The following is a 17511-nucleotide window of genomic DNA, read 5'->3' as shown; positions in this document are numbered from 1 at the left end:
CACCTGAGGACACGTTCCTGAATGGACGTTCTTTGCAGGTTTTGAATCGCCGAGCGCAGACTTGTTGTTTCATGCCTCCCATGCGGGACGCCATGCATTGGCTATGGCGGCACCCATCCCGTCCAAAACAGCGATGAAAGCACAAGAAGACTGAGCAACTGGGAGCAGTAAGGATAAAGTGAACAGTAAACCAGGGTCATACGGTCTTCAGTTACACCGTAGTGTTAAAAGGACTGTACCTGCACAGGGGAGGCACTACAGAAGCAGCCCCTGGAGGAAATCGAGGCTCACCGATAGATTTAAGGTTGAAGCTCTACAGGTGATAGACTATATATAACTGTTATAAAAACTTTTGAGAAGTTTCCATGATGCTACATGTACCCTGCTTCGTCCTACGTTTACGTTCAGTGTTCACTGACCTCTGATCAGAGTGCGAGTTACTGGTTACCCGCTCACTTGTTGACGTTCAGTCGCACCACAGCACCCCCATGAGGAAGCTGCAGTTATCCAAAAAGCACAGGCCAGGAATTCCTCGATTTACCAGGGACCGATGCGTCAGTCGGCAAAATCTCACCTCCTGCCTGAACAGGGAGTGACAGCTTGTCGATACGGACGCCTTTCGATCTGTAACAAATGCCTGACCACTGGGGCGGCGATCTATACTTCTGGTGTGAATGTGGGCCGAGCAAAGTCAAGCCGTCACGCACATAGATGCCAGACAGTTTGTGGTGTTTAGTGCATTTAGGGTGCAGTGCGTGACTCAGTGGTAACACTCTCGCACACAGTGATCCTGTGATCGGAAGGTTGCCTGCCAGTTCAGATTCCAGACTTGCTCGAGTAATTTCACCGTTGGACCCTTGAGCGAGCCCTCTAACCTCCGAAGTACTACAGGGACTGTCTGACCCAACCTTCTCAAACATGCAGGTCGCTTAGGAATAATGAGCCTTCTGAGTAAATATAAATAATTAAAGCATGTAAATTGAGATTTAAGTATCATATTCCTTTGTATTACTGTATATTCACACACCTTCCCGTTCTTTTTGTACAAATCACCAGGTGAGACTGGGACCTTGCTGTGACCGTACCCCCCAGCGAAGGACCCACCCAGAGGCTCCACTCTGACAAGCAGTGACTCTCACTATGCTGGCCTTCTTAAAAAGGAGGAGCAACAGACGGAGCCTGACTGCGGATGATCTGATTATTAAAGGACCATAAGCACCACCTAGAACGACAGTTAATTAAACGATACGTCACTGAGACAATGTGCGATGCTGAGCAAAGACACACAGCCTGATTATCTTGACTGCAATACTGTCATTCTTACTGCTTTGCAGCCACAATCACGAGCCACAAGGTAGCAGAAGACAGACGTCCTGCAGGCCTCAGCAGAAGACCAGCATCAGCCAGTCATTAAGCCTGGCAGCGGGCCAGCGGCTGACCGTTTCCTAAGGGGACAGCCGTGACAGCTCCCCCTGGAGGATGATGGCAACGATGACGGCGGTGACACATGACACTCGATGCATGAAGAGGGGAAGGAGTCAGACGGAGCTCCACTTCTTGCATTAAAACCACTTTTATTCATCGATTCGTTCACCCATTCAGTCAGTCCTCAGTATTCTACATTCATCACTCACTCACCGTCCGCTACTCATGCAGGTGAAACTAATGCTGCAGTCCACTTTGCTTTGAATTCGTGCTAGAATGCAAAACAAAAATCACCTGCCAAGACTCAGCCATTCTGGATTTCTCTAGAAAGATTAGGCCTCATATTAGGGGAAAAACACAGCAAGTAAATGGCAGCAGACCCGCCTCAAGAGGCCAATCGTTTTAGAAACAGGCCTATCAGCACAGGACAGCTCTGTACTGACTGCAGTATGGAGATTTTGTGAAGCATCATAGCAGCACTGTCAAGCCCGAGGAAGGAAATGCTTAAGAGTTTTTCAAGCAAGTCTTTTGTGGGTTTAATTCTACAGTGGGACTGCAAAGACAGACACCATTCTGCCCCACCGACAGTAAACCACATTAAAATGGCTTTAAAGATCATTTTAAAGTCATTCAGAATTTCCGGGAGAAACACCTTCCAGGACTCTTGCTTATTTTCTTAATGCACAGAAAAGCATAAACAGGCCATTTTCATGGCAAAACAAAAGACTACCCACCATAATTAATGACAGAAAAGACCTTTGATAATTTCCCCTCCTGCCCATTCCTCCGAAGGGGCGGCACTGAGGGGCTTTCAGATAGTCCTTTCTGAAGGAATTCATCTCCTCACTGAGAGGCGCCCTTAGACAACAGCCCAGAGTCTGTGTGTTTTTTTTTCCTGAGGTGTCACAATGGACTTCCCAGCACTCAGAGAAAAGGCTCTGAATGGAGAGCGCAAATTCAATGGCACTCGTTCCTTGCCGGCCACAATCAGTCACAATAATAAGCTCCTTTCTTGGTACTTGGGTGTGTGTGTGTGTGTGTGTGCATGCAGTAATATTTCAATGCAACAGAGAACCATCCCCCCCCCATCCTGCACACAAACACACCAATAAAAATAAAACACTATAACCTTTACTAATAATTCAAAGTTGAGGATTTGGGGATGTGGGAGTGGGCTGGATAATTAGTAAGGCCCCCACACTCACCACAGGCGTGAGCTCCCATCTTGTGACACTCCACTGAGGTCTATTGTCATCCCACACAGCACAGCTCTCGGAGCCTGAAGGTCACAATACTGCCCCATTGCAGAGGCTGGGCCCGATCAGCAGGAGAGGGGCATTTGCTCAAAGTCACGGACATTACAGCCTAACCACCCCCCCCCCCACACACAACACACACACACACACACTAAAGCTCTAGACCAGGGGTGTCAAACTCCATCCTGGGGGGCCGGAGCCCTGCTTAGTTCTTTCCCTGTTCCTCCACAAATGATTTAATTAGCACAACGAGCTCAATCAGGTGTGTTAAATGAGTGGAAACTCAAAAACCCCCCCAGGACAGGAATTTGACACCCCTGCTCTAGACAGTCTGCCTCACTCCGCCCCCCCCCCCCCCCCCCCCCCCGCACTAAAGCTCGTCAGTCTGTCTCACTCCCCCCCCCCAAAGCTCTAGACAGTCTGCCTCACTCCCCCCAATCTATTTCAAAATGTTTACAACCACTGATTTTCCACCCAGACCTGCACATTACAAAGCTGACACCAAAACATCTGTATGGTGTGAGGAATATTCCTGCCTCTGGGCCTCTTCTGTTCCATTTGTGCATTTGCCTGTGGAGGTAAATTAGGAGACCATGAGGAGACTCAGGCCACAGAAACCAAAGCAGCAGGTTCACATCCAGCTGCACCGCATGCATTCTGTACGAGTCCATGCTAAATTCAAAACACCTCCACTGGATTCAACTAAATAAAAAACGAAATACCCCCAAACAGCAGGGAAATATTCATTATCGAGCAGTGAGCTGTCAGCTTCATTAGACATCAACACTTGAATTAAGCTGCTTAAAAAAATAAAACATTTCTATATGCATTACTACCTACCTCACAAATATCATCTTTCCCTGTATATACAGAGTAAATTTTTAAATGCAAATTCTGGAAAGAAGCAGTGAGATCTATTTTGTTCGATTCACTCAGGAAATACGCATTTTTCTGACACAATCAAAAATAAAGGAATTATTGTAATGAAACGGTAACAACATGACTTTCATATGTCAGCTGAAGGTATTCTGCGCGACCACTGACTCATTTCAGAAAGATGACATTACTCATTAAAACAATACAACGTCCCCCTACATGTAACCTTACAATAAAAAATACAACATATTTCAAAATACCACAAATAGCACAAGGATAAATAAATAAAACCGTGTATGAAGTTTCTGTGAAGAACTTCTGCATATCATGCAGGTACCCCACCCCCGCTTCCGAAATGAAGCGGCACCTGCATCTCATTTACTCAGATGCCGCACTTTCGGCAGATTCCCATCTCAGATAATTGGGTCAGAGCACAAACAGCAGCAGGCGGTGGCCTGGTCCTCTCTAACACCATCACTTTGCCCACACAAATTAACAATTTTCCCCATGAGTCACCCGACGGGATACATTACATCAGACTACGGAGTCACAGTCACCTTCTGACTTCGGTGAATTGATTGCGATTTCGAGTCTGTATAACCCAGTTGGAAATTAACCAATCGGTAAACAAAGCATCTGAAAAACATTATATAGTCACGAATCGAACGCTGAAACTCCGGAATAGCAGCAGCCATTGAAACAGAGTAAAACACATACTGGCAATGAAGAGATGGCGACGCTCGCTTAAATACAATATCTATGTTATCAGTGATAAAGCGTAGACAGGAAACGGCAAAGTGTGTAAGGCGGAGAGACAGGATACCTCACAAGTAAAACACAAATAAAGCAACTTTTCGTAGTCGAGCTTATTTATTACCTCCAATGACATAATTCCATGGGACCAACAAGATTTGGGTCTTGACAGACATGTTTAAAACTTGCTCCAAGAACATTGGCATGTATTAACTTTATACTTAATGATTTTTTTTACTGAGAAAGAGAATTAGTTTTTATGTTAAAATGTATTAATGAGACCTTTAACAGGTTACCATCGACTGGTGTCGAGTAGGTCCCACTATTGCATACAGAGCCAATTTGAGGATATAAGAGACATCTACCTCTACATCTACCTTCTGCTACTTCATCATGTCGTACGTTTGTACCGCTGCTACCTTGGCCAGGTCTCTTGTAATAGATTTTAATCTCATTGGGACTAATTGGTAAAATAAACACATAAATAAAAATCATGCACTTCCCGGTTGCACTGAGCTATAATTTCCGTTAGCTTCAATGAATATGGCCAATCTTCTCTGACTTCGCTCCTTAACACGGTGTTTTTGGCCACAGAAATGCTTTCCACTGGATGTTCTCCGAAAACTTTAGACACTGTAACGGGTGAAAATACCAGAAGGGTGACTGTTTCTGAGATACTGGAACAACCCACGTCTAACACTAACAATCATAGCACGTCCAAACCCACTTGGATCGGTTAGCTGTAAGTGAACTTGTTCACCCTGCCCGTGCGCTTTATTTATTTGGACGCAGCCGCATAATTCATACCCAATAAATGTGCAATGAACTGTTTATAGAAGCGATTCTAAAACTTTGATCAAAGATCCTCATTAGATTTTTTTTTTCAAAATCAGAGGTCTGGAACAATTTTCAATAACAAAACAGCATTTCACGAGCTTCTATGAATTAATAACTTTCACTATAGACATCAATATATAAAAACAATGGGAAGTTGTTACGCTCGGGGATTGTTTACATTTTTACGTTAAACATTTAGATTCATAACGTCCATTATCGGCTGGGTCCAGATTAACTTGTGGTTTGGTCCGCATCCGGACCGCGGCCCGGACTTGAAGAACCCCAGGTTATACAGTTTATGCAATATAACACCAATACAGCAGCGACCTCTAGTGTACTACAGCGAAATTGAACATTTAAAGACCAACAACAGCGGGGACAGGAAATCGAAAACTAAAATAATTTAATAACTTCGTTTTGAAGTTACACGATTGGGAGATGGGTGGATAGACTGTTAAAGACTATCATGCGTCATAACGTTGAAAATAAAATCTAGTGTATAACATTTATGAGTCCACCTCAATAATAAACCCATGATCAATCCTTTATGTACCATTTGCACGCATACGAGGTCAGGTACACTAGAATTCTTTTCTTTGCCTGCCCCGTCTTCGCCTCTCCATAGCTTGGGGGGGGGGGGGGGGGGGGGCGGGGGGGGGGTGGTCACAGCTCAAATGTGATAAAAGCTTCGCAATCGCAGTTTCACCTGCAAGTGAACTTGCAAAATGCAAGTCACAAAGCATAAAGATAGTGAGATACTTAAGATACGTATTCTAAAGTGCAGTTGAAAACAAACTGCCGACTGGAAATACGTAAATATCACACACGGTAAACAACAAGCAAGATTAAGCCCGTCACACTGAAACCACCGGCCGCATTAACCTGCCTTTACACGTTATTGCGCCGAACCCCGCAGATCAGCAGACAACCTGCGGCAGCGAGCTTTGCGCTGCGTTCCAGCGTTAATGCAGTTCGTGAATAGCGCCGCTGCGCCGTGTGCTCAGCCATGCGCGTGCGCATATGAAAAGGACCTTGGACGCCGACTCTTACTAGGGGCGCCTGGATCGTGGAAGTTAAAGACGTGCGGCCGAGATGCACCGCTGGAGCCGTCTGTGCCGCTCGCTGGCCAAGGTAAACGCCAGAGTAACAGGGCGACAGCCATAGCCCCAACCAGCCTGCCACGCAAGGGTGCCGAAGCTAACGGTTTTTGCGCTTTGAAAGGGCAGCCTAGTGACCTGTTTTGAAGGCCTAGCTCATTAGCTGACATGCTAGCTGTTAATGCGCGTCGATTTTACCCACAACATGCTAAATGTAGATATTCTGGCTGCCGGGTTTCACATGCAAGAAAGGGAAACTGTTGCCATCGTTTTATGTGGCTCGTTAACCGGCTGTAGATACTGACAGGTTTGGCTGGGGGCGCAGGACTCCGCTGGAAGCAGCTACATTTGCTAACTGGTTAAGCTGCTGGGAGCCCCTGCAGACAGCATGGATGGTCAGTGTGATAGACATGCATATGAACAGTGCAGCTGAGTTACTCCTAAGTGCAGCCTGTGTGTCAGTCAGCTTGTGCCGCCCTGCTCACCACCACTGGGCGCACGGGTTAGTTACCTTGCGATTATATTCATGTGCTGGGTTGCTAGACTCTGGCAGCGCTCAGGACTTTGCTGGTCTTCATTTACTCAGGTAAAAATAGCCAACATACTACTGAGGACATTTAGGCTTACAGACCCCGTTTCAAAATGTAGATTTAATTAGTGTTTTCTGTATATTGGTCACCATTCACCGTGTGTAATGATGATTAATGTTCACCCTCAATCTTCACTGTTAATTAAGAGGAGTCACCAACTCCCGTGTAAGCTGCATGGAGCCACTGCGCTGTCTGTGAGGACCTACGCGGACAAGCCTCCAAGTGAGCGCCTGTTCCTCTGCCGCCGTCACTCCCTCCCCTTCAGCTGCTCACTGAGACACTGGACCCGTGGTTCAGATCTGTCTCTCAGCTTCTCACTGGTCTCCCCTTGCAGTCGATGCTGATGTTACGGTGGTGGGCTCAGGGCCCGGCGGGTATGTCGCTGCCATCAAAGCTGCTCAGCTCGGCTTCAAGGTAACATGGCCCCTGGCGGAATTTGGCACCACGTTAAAAGCAGCCAATCCCCACAGTCGTCCTGGAGGCCACCAGCCAATCCTTGTATTTACTTCATTCCAAAATTTGGATTTAAGAGAACCTCACACTTGATTGGCTGCATGAAGTGTGTTGGGATGGAAGAAGCAATTGGATTGGCTGGCGTTCTCCCAAGACTGCTGGGAGTCGTGGTGTTACAGCACCATATCATACAAACATGTGTTTTATTGTAGACGGTGTGTGTGGAAAAAAATGCCACCCTTGGAGGAACTTGCTTGAACGTTGGCTGTATCCCTTCAAAGGTAGAGTGAATGCACCGATCTTCAGTCTCTCCCTTTAAAGTTGTCATGGGGACCTATCCGTTAGTTTGACATTCGTTCATGGTACGTTTTCCAGGCTTTGCTGAACAACTCGTACCTGTATCATTTGGCACATGGAAAAGATTTTGAAAGCAGGGGCATTGAGAGTAAGTAGAAAGTTTCTGGAAGGCCGATGGGAGTCGTTTCTGTGAGAACGCAGAAACTGTGGGCTGACTCTTTCCAAGGAAGAAGAAAAAAATAGGAAAGTGAGACTGAAATGCTCTTTCTCTCCTGCGGCATAGTCTCAGGAATCACATTAAACCTGGAGAAAATGATGCTGCAGAAGAGTGGGGCAGTCAAGGCGCTGACTGGAGGAATCGCACATCTCTTCAAGCAGAACAAGGCGAGTCGCAAACGCCTGCCGGTCTCGTGGCTGTAATGGTGACTAGTGACTGAGACATGACAGCCTGTATTCTGCAGGGTTTCAGGGAAAGCTGATCTGCTCTGATTGGGTGTCACTCCTCTGCATATTTATCTCTGTGCTCTCATAGGCTCTCCCTGAAGCTTTATGTGCCTCCTGTTTCCAGGTAACACATGTGAAATGGTTTTGGGAAGATAACAGGAAAGAACCAGGTGACTGCAGCGATCGGGGACGGCACTGAGCAGGTCATCAACACCAAGAACATCCTGATTGCTACTGGCTCAGAGGTCACACCATTTCCTGGGATCGAGGTTTGAAACTCTCCTTGATCCAAATCCTGCACCCTGCTGGCCGTTTGACACTTTAAGTTTGCTGTGCTACATACCCTGACCTGATCTTCCTGCAGATCGATGAGGAGACGATAGTTTCTTCTACTGGAGCCCTCTCCCTTACAAAGGTTCCCGAGAAGTTGATCGTGATTGGCGCTGGAGTCATTGGGGTCGAACTGGTATGTGACATTTTCCAGTTACTGCTTCAGAACCGTCACATTTATGGATATGCCTGGAGATCTGCCCACACTGGCGACTAGTCTTCTCGTTCTCAGCAACCAGGCTGCTTTCTGTCTAAGGGCGGTGGCTGAAACAAGTTGGACTGCTGAACACTAATGATCAGAGAGCCTGTGGTGCTGAGGTGTGAAAGAGCTGACCTCTAATGGCCGGGTTTTCCAGGGGTCCGTCTGGCAGCGCTTGGGCTCCCAGGTGACGGCTGTGGAGTTCCTGGGTCACGTGGGCGGCATGGGCATCGACATGGAGATCTCCAAGAACTTCCAGCGCATCCTGCAGAAGCAGGGCATGAAGTTCAAACTGAGCACCAAGGTGATGGGTGCCGCTAAGAGGCCAGACGGACAGATAGATGTGACGTAAGTCCTTCCTCTGTTCCCCTTACGGATCCGGATGGCTGAGGCCTTGATGTCTCTTATTCCAGCTTGCATGGAGCAGGTGCGCTGCTCTCTAGCTGTGGGCCGTGGTGCATGCTGGATGTTTGTTCCAGTGGATCTCCTTGACCTCCAAAGACACTTGCCATTGTGGCTTGTTTTTTCTGTGTCTAAATTATCTGTGAATTGTGGCTTATTTCCCAAAGACATGATAGAAGCTGGAGCTTCATAATGCAGGAATAACCTGGATACTCCCATATAGGAATATTTAGTAAGCGCTTGTACAGTGTTTACAGTGGTAAATCAGCCAGACGGGGTGGGGGGGGGGGGGGGTGGGGGCTGTCTTCTCTAATGGGCCTTAGTGTCTGCAGTTACTTGCGTTGCCTTCCTGTTGTTACCAGGTGATTTTTTACATCTAGAGCTGTGGTTCTCACACTATGGGCAGCTCCCTCTAGTGGTATGCAAAAGGTATCCCTCTTATGGGATCTGACATGGTGGTGTGTGCAGAGTCCAATATTTTCTCAGCTGGCACACCGGTGTAAAAAGTTCATGAACCGCTAATCTAGAGCACTAGGTGAATTCAGGTCCTGTCCTGATCACACCTTCACTGCAGCAGCTATGAGATCCAGGGGACCATGTGGCAGCCTGAATTCAGGGGTCTCTACAGGCAGGAGATCTGTAATCCAGATGGAAGAAATTAAGCTTTTTTGGGGCCATTGTGGTTGTGACATCATTGACCACTCAGGAGCAGCGCGCCCTGCTGGCCCAGAAGCCTAATTTCCCCCATCGCTGTCTGTATTGGCTACAGCCTAAAGTGAAATACTGTGTCCGGCAGCAATCTAATGGATGTGGGAACTTCTTACCCAGGATGGAGGCGGCGGCTGGGGGGAAGAGCGAAACACTCACCTGCGACGTCCTGCTGGTCTGCATCGGCCGCCGGCCCTTCACCCAGAACCTGGGCTTGGAGAATGTGGGCGTCGAGCTGGACAACCGTGGCCGGATCCCCATCGACAGCCGCTTCCAGACCAAGGTGCCCAGGTAACCCTCAGCACAAGCCCCTACCCCTAACCCCATGCACAGCATCGCCGAAAGGCTCACTTACAGACCCCGCGATGGCTGATGGAACGTGATGTTATGATAGGTAGCGAAACGAGGCTTTGAAAGTCTTCTCTGGATCAGCCTTGGAGGCACCTGATCTGGAGAAGTAGACACTGGATGTGGGTATGAACCCGGCATCTTGGGAAGCAGCCATGCCTTTGATCAATGTCGCCCCCCGGTGGTGTCTGCAGCATCTACGCCATCGGGGACGTGGTTGCTGGCCCCATGCTGGCCCACAAGGCCGAAGACGAGGGCATCATCTGCGTGGAGGGCATGGCGGGCGGTGCGGTCCACATTGACTACAACTGCGTGCCCTCCGTCATCTACACCCACCCCGAAGTGGCCTGGGTGGGCAAGACTGAGGAGCAGTTGAAGGAGGAGGTGGGCATGGATGGCGACCAGACTCTCCACGGCAACTCGTCAGTGTGATTACACCAGCTTAGCACATTAGGGCGGGGGTGGGGTTCCACTGCTAAATGCTGGCTTTGTTCCATTTAAACCACTTAAGTGCAACCATGCTGAGACACTACACACTTTGGAGACATAGGTTGATGCAAGACGCAAAGGGCTCAAGTGCCTGAAAACAATGGGACACACTTGATATCTGAACAGGTGAACAAGAAACACACTTCACTGTAGCATAGGCTAAGTGAACTTTCATTATGCGCATTTAAATTGAAACTGAGGAGGCATGTTGCGCTCTGATAGGCTGACTGACTTCCTCATGTTCGATGTAAACATTAGCCATCATATATGGCTTAACCGAAGTGCATTTCCATGCGGTACGTGTGCACTAACCGTGCTGCATTTCGCTTGTGTGAGGGACAGGACACCCTTGGACAAAAATCAGCCATAGGTGGCCCTGTGAAAACAAAATGTTTGCAGGGAACGTCGAGCTATTTCTGAATTACACAAGGTATTTAACTGACGCTTTCGGTTCTTTTAACAATGTGATTCCTAAGTGATATTCCTCCTCTCCCGTCCGGCAGGGTGTCCCGTTCAAGGTCGGCAAATTCCCTTTTGCCGCAAACAGCCGAGCCAAGACTAACGCGGACACAGAGGGCCTGGTGAAAATCCTCAGCCACAAGGAGACGGACCAGATGCTGGGAGCCCACATCCTCGGATCGGTGAGTCGCGATCATTGCCGACCACTAGGTGGAATAACCAGTCTGTCCAGGGTGCGCAAATGGAAACGGAGTAGGTTTTTACTCGAGTGCCACTGAAGTACCGTGCCTGTTCTGTGGCCAGGGCGCCGGCGAGATGATCAACGAGGCCGCCCTCGCGATGGAGTACGGTGCCTCGTGCGAAGACGTCGCCCGCGTCTGCCACGCCCACCCCGTAAGTCACTGCAGCGACTCCGCTCCACTCCTCCGTGCGGCCGTCGGCCACGCCTAATCCCAGCTGTCTCCCGTGCTTCCAGACGGTGTCGGAGGCCTTCCGGGAAGCCAACCTGGCCGCCTCCTTCGGGAAAGCCATCAACTTCTAAACTGCTCAGCACCGAGTCTGCTGGAATTTGCCGCTTGTGGATTTCCATACGTCCCGGCCAGCCATCATCGTGGATATGCTGGATCAGCAGCGGTTTAGATTATTTAAGTCCTTAACGGGGGGTCTGGGTCTTGGAAAACCACTGACTGTAGATCCATATCTATCTATGTATTGCAGCATGTGGCTGCAATTAGTCTAATTAAAAAAAGCACCTTTTTCATGTTAAGGAAGAACTTCCCTCTCTGATGGCGAGACTCATCTGTATTATGTGCTAATACACAAAGTAACACCGGAATTGTGACTCTGGAGTGCTGGCAGTGCTGGTTGTCACGTAACCTCGGGTTCCAGGCCACGCCCACTGAAGCACTACAGAAATAAAACGTGCTAAAGTAACCGAGGAAGCTTTGTCAGTTTGGGACCACTGGGGGGCAGCATAACACTGGTTTCTACGGGCTAATATGACCTTTAACTGTAGAAAAACAAGTAGTTTGGTTTGTTTAAAAGATCCCAGGATTCCCTTCATTGGGGGATTATTTTATTTAAATGAAAATTCACACATTTTGGTTTCAGCCTTAACTCAATTTGGCCACAGTTATTAGATTCCAGATACAGACGTTTACCAAATTTTTTAAATCTTAATACACTAATTTTCTCTTTGGTTAAAATGCATTATAAAATTGGCTTTAAAGTCCACATTCTCCCCAGCCTCCATATTTTCGACGTCTGTCTGATTCTCGGAGGGTTTGTGAACTCCACCTCCCACTCGTCCCGCAGCTTGGCTAAAACAGGCAGGTGCTGTACATGGTGACTTTGTTGCTGATCTCCTGCAGCAGCTCACGCACCGACGTCTCCAGCCCCAGCAGCTGGCTGGCCTTGTCCTCCAGTGCCTTTTGGTTATCCTCATAAGACTGCTCTAAATCTGAAAGGAAATGGGGCCAGGGTGGTGGAAGAGGGAGGCCTGCTTCAGGAAGGGTGGACGTTAGGTCTCTCCGCGGTTTGTCAAGTGCCTTAATCATTACGCCACTGGTTTGTATCAGTTCTGTATCAATACTAAGGCTATTAATTCACACGCATTGTGAATATTTTCGGAAAACCGCAAAATTCCTTAAAAACGAGAGTCTTTTGATGTCAGGAACTCAGCTAAGCTTTTGCCGTTTGTTGTACTTTGGAATATGTCTGTGCCCATATGCATGTCACGCTTGTAACACTGGGCCCATTTCCTTCCTGCTGGCCTGGACCGATCCAGTTTCAGCAGTACAGGAGATGTATGTGTTTGGTGGAGGAGAGTCGGTGTCACCTTTCAGTAACTGCAGCTTATCCGTGGCCTGTGCCAGCAGCTCCTTGGCCTGCTGCTGAAGTTGCTCCGCCCTCTTCTTGGCCTCGGCCACGCCCCCCAGTCTTCTCATCGATGAGACTCTCCACGGAGCTGTACTTGGGTTTCAACTCCGTGTCCAGTTCCTATTTGATAATGGAACAAGTCATGTGGCGGAAGAGAACACACTCACTGCATATCTGAATCAGACCTGAGGCTGTGCGGTTCACACACACCTTCAGAACCGCTTCCGTTACTTGGCTGATGTTCTGCGTGGCTTTCTCAGCCGCATCGGCGATGGCGGAGCTGTTCTCGGCTTTCTGCTTAAGCGAGCTGATGTCTCGTTCCAGTGCCACCAACCTCTGTGTGGCGTTGTTCAGCCTGAACTCCGAGACGGCGGTCTCGGACTCCGCCTGGGGGTCGGTGCAATGGATATACTTTAAGGCCTTGCTTTGGCGTAGACCTGAGCACGGTATTTGGTCCAGTTTCACTTGCCGCTCTTATCATGGCAACCACAAATCCCCCTAAATGTGGATTTATGCCCATTATATGTTATTTAGCCACCATTGTGCCAGGCTCTGAAGCCACAGGAAGGCATAGACGCCCTTTCCCCAGCTCACAGCCATCCTCCCCTGTAGACTGACCGAAACCAACAGGTCTGGGTGCCCCTGATGTCCGTGGCGGCCTGCTCGATGGCCTTGCTTGCCGCATTTTGAGCCCGTTCAGCCTCCTCCAGTGCCACCTTCACCATCTCCGCAGTGTCTTTCATGCCTGCCGCCTCTTTGCTGCAATATGGGTCGGACAGTACAGTTGTCAGAGATTGGACCTGTAGTCCTGACCTCCGCCCCGACATATCCGACCCTTCCTCCCATGCCACCCACCCCCCCCTTCTAGCCCCCTTACCTAGCTTGGCGTGCCTGCTCCAGGAGAGTCTCGGCCCGCTGGATGTCCTCGGCGCTCTGGCTCAGGACTACCTCCACATCCAAGAGGCTGCCCACACGCTCTCGGATCTCCTCCGTCAGGTTCTGCAGCTGTGCTGGCGTTGTGGGCATCTGCATCTCCAGGACCTCATTAGCCACGGCCTCGATGCTCTCCACGTCTGCCCCGTCTTCTGCAGACGACAAGGGGAAGCCAAGGTCACGTTATTCAGTCGTGGCGGATGGCAGACGTCGGATGCGGGGACCTACGTGTCAGGAAGTCGCGTATCTGCTTGATCAAGCCCCGTAGCTCCTCGTTGCTCTGGTCCACGCGATGCTTCGTCTCATTGCTTTTTGCCAGAACGTTGCGGGCGTTCGCCTTGGCCTCGTCAGCCCGCACTTTGGCTGCCCTCACCTAGGTGACAGCCATAGAAGCATCTAGAACAGGAGTTCTCAAACTTTTTGATCAAAGGTCCGCATCAAATTCTGGTTCAGTCAGATCTAGAACAATTCTCAATAACAAAACAGCATTTCATGAACATTAACAAATTAACAGTAACTTTCAATATAGACATCAATAGATACACTAATGGGACCATGAAAGAAAGACTGCTTTAATGCATGCTCGTTTCGCTCGCTAAAAGTTGTGTGTGGAGTTTGGCGCTTCAGCATTGTTTTTTGTACTTCATACTACATTAAGCCTTTTCACGTTAGTCTTAAGGCACATTAGCAGCCGGGTCTGGATTAATTTGCAGTTCTGTCCACATCCACACCGCGGTCCGGACCTTCGGAACCCCTAATCTAGAACAACCTTTGCTCATGTCGAGATATGATTAGAACCTAAATGAAGTCCAAATATCCAGGGGTTTACTTTCAATCAGTTCTTCAACTCTTTCGTGACGTCAGCTCTTGTGGGAGAACACGGCCTACCATCTTGGAGAGCCTGTCCACCTCCTCCAGGGCGCTGAGGATCTCCTTGTCGAAGTCCTTGGCTCTCTGCCAGGCGTCATGAGCGACGGTGACCAGGCCCTCGCAGCCCTCGCCCCCACACCTCCTGCTGCCATCCCCATTCAGGCAGCCCAGGCCCCCACAGGGAGAACAAGTCTCTGATCCCGCTGGGTTGCCACAGGTCTGAGGGAGAAAGTGAGCATGTTCCCCATGGATTCACATTACTTAAATCATTCTGAGATTCCCGCAAAGTAATCCCCGGATTATTCTCTGTGTATGTACAGGCAGCTCTCGACTTGTGTTAAACAGAGTCCTCCGGAATTCTTCAGGACGTACCCGGCATGTCCTTTACTACGTATTATTAGCATAGTCGTGGTATGTGGCTCAGCAGGTTAGGCTGTTGTGCCTGCAATTGGAAGGTTGGCGATTTGAATCCCAGGGTTGGTACAGTGACTTCACCATAGGGAATGTGTAAGGCCCTACATATTTGACCTGCTTTCTCTCAAACATGTACTTTACTTTGGACCAATGGTGTAGGTTTGGCTTCAACAATGGTCGGAACACAAAACCCCCACTGAACACACATGGTACTCCCACAATACTGGCAGAGATGGGTCTATACCCAAAAGAAAATGTATTACATAAAGCATCTGCTAAGTAACTAAACTGAAGAACACATTTTTGCCTTGTGGTTTTCCCTACGAGGCATCTTGAATAGTCTGGCTAACATTCCAATAATTCAGCTTAGGTGATGTTTCTCGTCTGCGTCGCCACGTCACTGAGATGTTCTGTAGTGTCCCACACCCAGAGACTGACCTTCTCACTTAGCTTAGAGAGACCCAGGGTTTCCAGCTGAACAGCCAGGTCATCCAGCCTCCTCGCATCTTCCTCTTGCTTTGCGCTGAACTGTGCTCTGCTCTCGTTCATCCTGTCCTCCACGGCGCGGCGGATCGAGGCGGACTGCTCGACGGTGCTGCCAGGGTCCGTCGTGGAGGCGTTGGCGAGAGCCTCCGCGTCCAGGGACTGCTGGTAGTACTTGGTGATGCTGTGCAAGGCACCTGTAGGAGAGATGGCAATAAGTAAAAAACAGCCGTTCTACTTATTTTTATACAAATAGAAATTACCATCAAACAGTGTTCAGCAACCCGGTCATTGGGGGTATTTTTACTCCCTCCCTACAAGACAAGAACCCTGAGTACCTTGTACAGGTGTGCTGGGGGCTGGGAGGGAGCAAAAATATGGAATGTTTGGAGGTCCCCCAGGACTGGGTTGGGGAATATGGCTCTGAGGCGTAGATCATATATCATTATAAGCCAGTGTTTTGTTGGATTTAATTCTGGCACCCATTTGACACTGCGTGAAGCTCTAAATCGATTCTTCTGGTCCCTTGAAAGAAACACCTACCCTTCACACCAGAGTTCTTCACCAGCTCCACCTGGTCCTTCAGATCACTGACCATCTGGTCCAACTTCTGAACGTCCTTGCTGAGCGATTCCAGCTTGGCGTCAGTGCTGTTGTTCTCTGCCGAGACCTCGGCCAGGGCCTCTTCTGTGGCGTTGAGCTTGCTGAGCAGATCAGTCACCAGGTCTCTGTACCCGAAGGAAGAGGGAAGCGGGTTCATTAGTGCCACGCTGGGAGGGCAGAGCTCTGAAAGCGACCAATCAGCTGCTCCGAAACAAAAAGGTTTGCAATCAATAGGATATTTTTCTATTTAAATCTCATACTGCAGGTTTTTAAATCATGACCATTCTTAATTGTACATTTAAATTACAAAATGCCACATTCCAATATAAAGATTAAAATTTTCACACCAAAAGAAAACCCTCTTTTAGGAATCAGGCCCATTAAGTTTTACACAAGACGGGGTCAGACCCTGGAGCCTTAAGGGTCTTGCTCAAAGATGAAATCATTCTACAGACTCGGGGATTTAAGCCAACAACCTTCTGTTCACAGACAAAGCTTCCTAACCTGCTGAGCCACACAGCATCCCCTTTAATTCACAGGCCATCAGGACACTTACGTGGTCTGTTCCAGCTGCTCCTGGATCTCCAGGAGGGGCTTGGCGGCAGGGTTCTGGTCCAGGATGCTCCAGATGGTGCTGGTGCTCTGCTCGATGTTCTGGATGGTCTCCCGGTAGGGTCCCATGACGCCCGTAGCTTTGAGGCCGCTCACCCTCTCCACCAGGAGCCGCGTCCTGTTGCTGAGCTCGGCGATGACGCGGTGCCACACAGCGAAACAGTCGTGGCATCGCTGGCAGTCGGGGAACTCGCCGGAGTAGCCACGGGCACAGGTGTCGCACCGGGGGCCGGACACGCCCTCCACACACACGCAGTGGCCCGTGGCCCGGTGACACTGTTGCTCGGCGATGCCTCGAGGGTCACAGTCACACGCTGTCACCGAAAAGGGGGGTTTGGAGGGTTAGGGTTTGAGAAGAAGCTGGGCTGAGCTAGATTATCGCTCTTCTTGGTTGTAGCACAATGAAAAAAAATGCTAAACAGAATATTAATACTAAGACAAACATAATATAAATGTGACCTAAATGGAAGACTTTGAAAAGACAGATAGATACAGTGAACTACGGTGAAGTTTGGCATGGAAGCAGAATGTGTGATTAATAAAGACATTTAGACTTGGAGCTACTTCAAAAAATATTTTCCCACCTTGACCTCTTAGGGGCTCCGTATATTCCACCTGTTTATTATTGATTTCTACCCAAAAATCATTGTATCAAGAACGAAATAGTACTTTCAATGAGAAACGTGATAAGGCAGAGGGGAATATTAAACATATTTACTGTTCAAATTGTTTGTGAGACCAAGCAGACATCAGTT

General features: G+C 48.8%; 2 protein-coding genes across 2 annotated transcripts in view; one reads left to right on the top strand and one right to left on the bottom strand.

Annotated features, from left to right (window-relative positions):
• Positions 1-6127: 6127 nt before the first annotated feature.
• On the top strand, positions 6128-11896 carry dldh (dihydrolipoamide dehydrogenase). The gene is given in 15 exon segments (XM_049007330.1): positions 6128-6278; positions 6981-7056; positions 7169-7248; positions 7500-7568; positions 7663-7732; positions 7868-7968; positions 8153-8164; positions 8166-8297; positions 8393-8494; positions 8715-8905; positions 9788-9958; positions 10210-10399; positions 11008-11145; positions 11267-11356; positions 11439-11896. Coding segments are annotated over 15 exon segments (1527 nt in total). The 5' UTR covers positions 6128-6239; the 3' UTR covers positions 11505-11896.
• A 125-nt stretch (positions 11897-12021) lies between these two features.
• LOC125738422 (laminin subunit beta-1-like) overlaps positions 12022-17511 on the bottom strand; it is a 24316-nt gene continuing 18826 nt past the window's right edge. The window contains 11 exon segments of the mRNA XM_049007336.1: positions 12022-12422; positions 12801-12897; positions 12899-12961; positions 13052-13228; positions 13456-13600; positions 13719-13926; positions 14003-14147; positions 14663-14863; positions 15497-15738; positions 16085-16269; positions 16701-17070. Coding sequence (XP_048863293.1) covers positions 12283-12422; positions 12801-12897; positions 12899-12961; positions 13052-13228; positions 13456-13600; positions 13719-13926; positions 14003-14147; positions 14663-14863; positions 15497-15738; positions 16085-16269; positions 16701-17070 — 1973 coding nt within the window. The 3' untranslated portion in view covers positions 12022-12282.

The sequence above is a fragment of the Brienomyrus brachyistius genome, chromosome 3 (assembly GCF_023856365.1).
Source record: "Brienomyrus brachyistius isolate T26 chromosome 3, BBRACH_0.4, whole genome shotgun sequence".
Lineage (NCBI taxonomy): Eukaryota > Metazoa > Chordata > Actinopteri > Osteoglossiformes > Mormyridae > Brienomyrus > Brienomyrus brachyistius.
The sequence above is the reverse complement of the archived record's forward strand: the minus strand, read 5'-3'. Positions and strand labels throughout refer to the sequence as shown.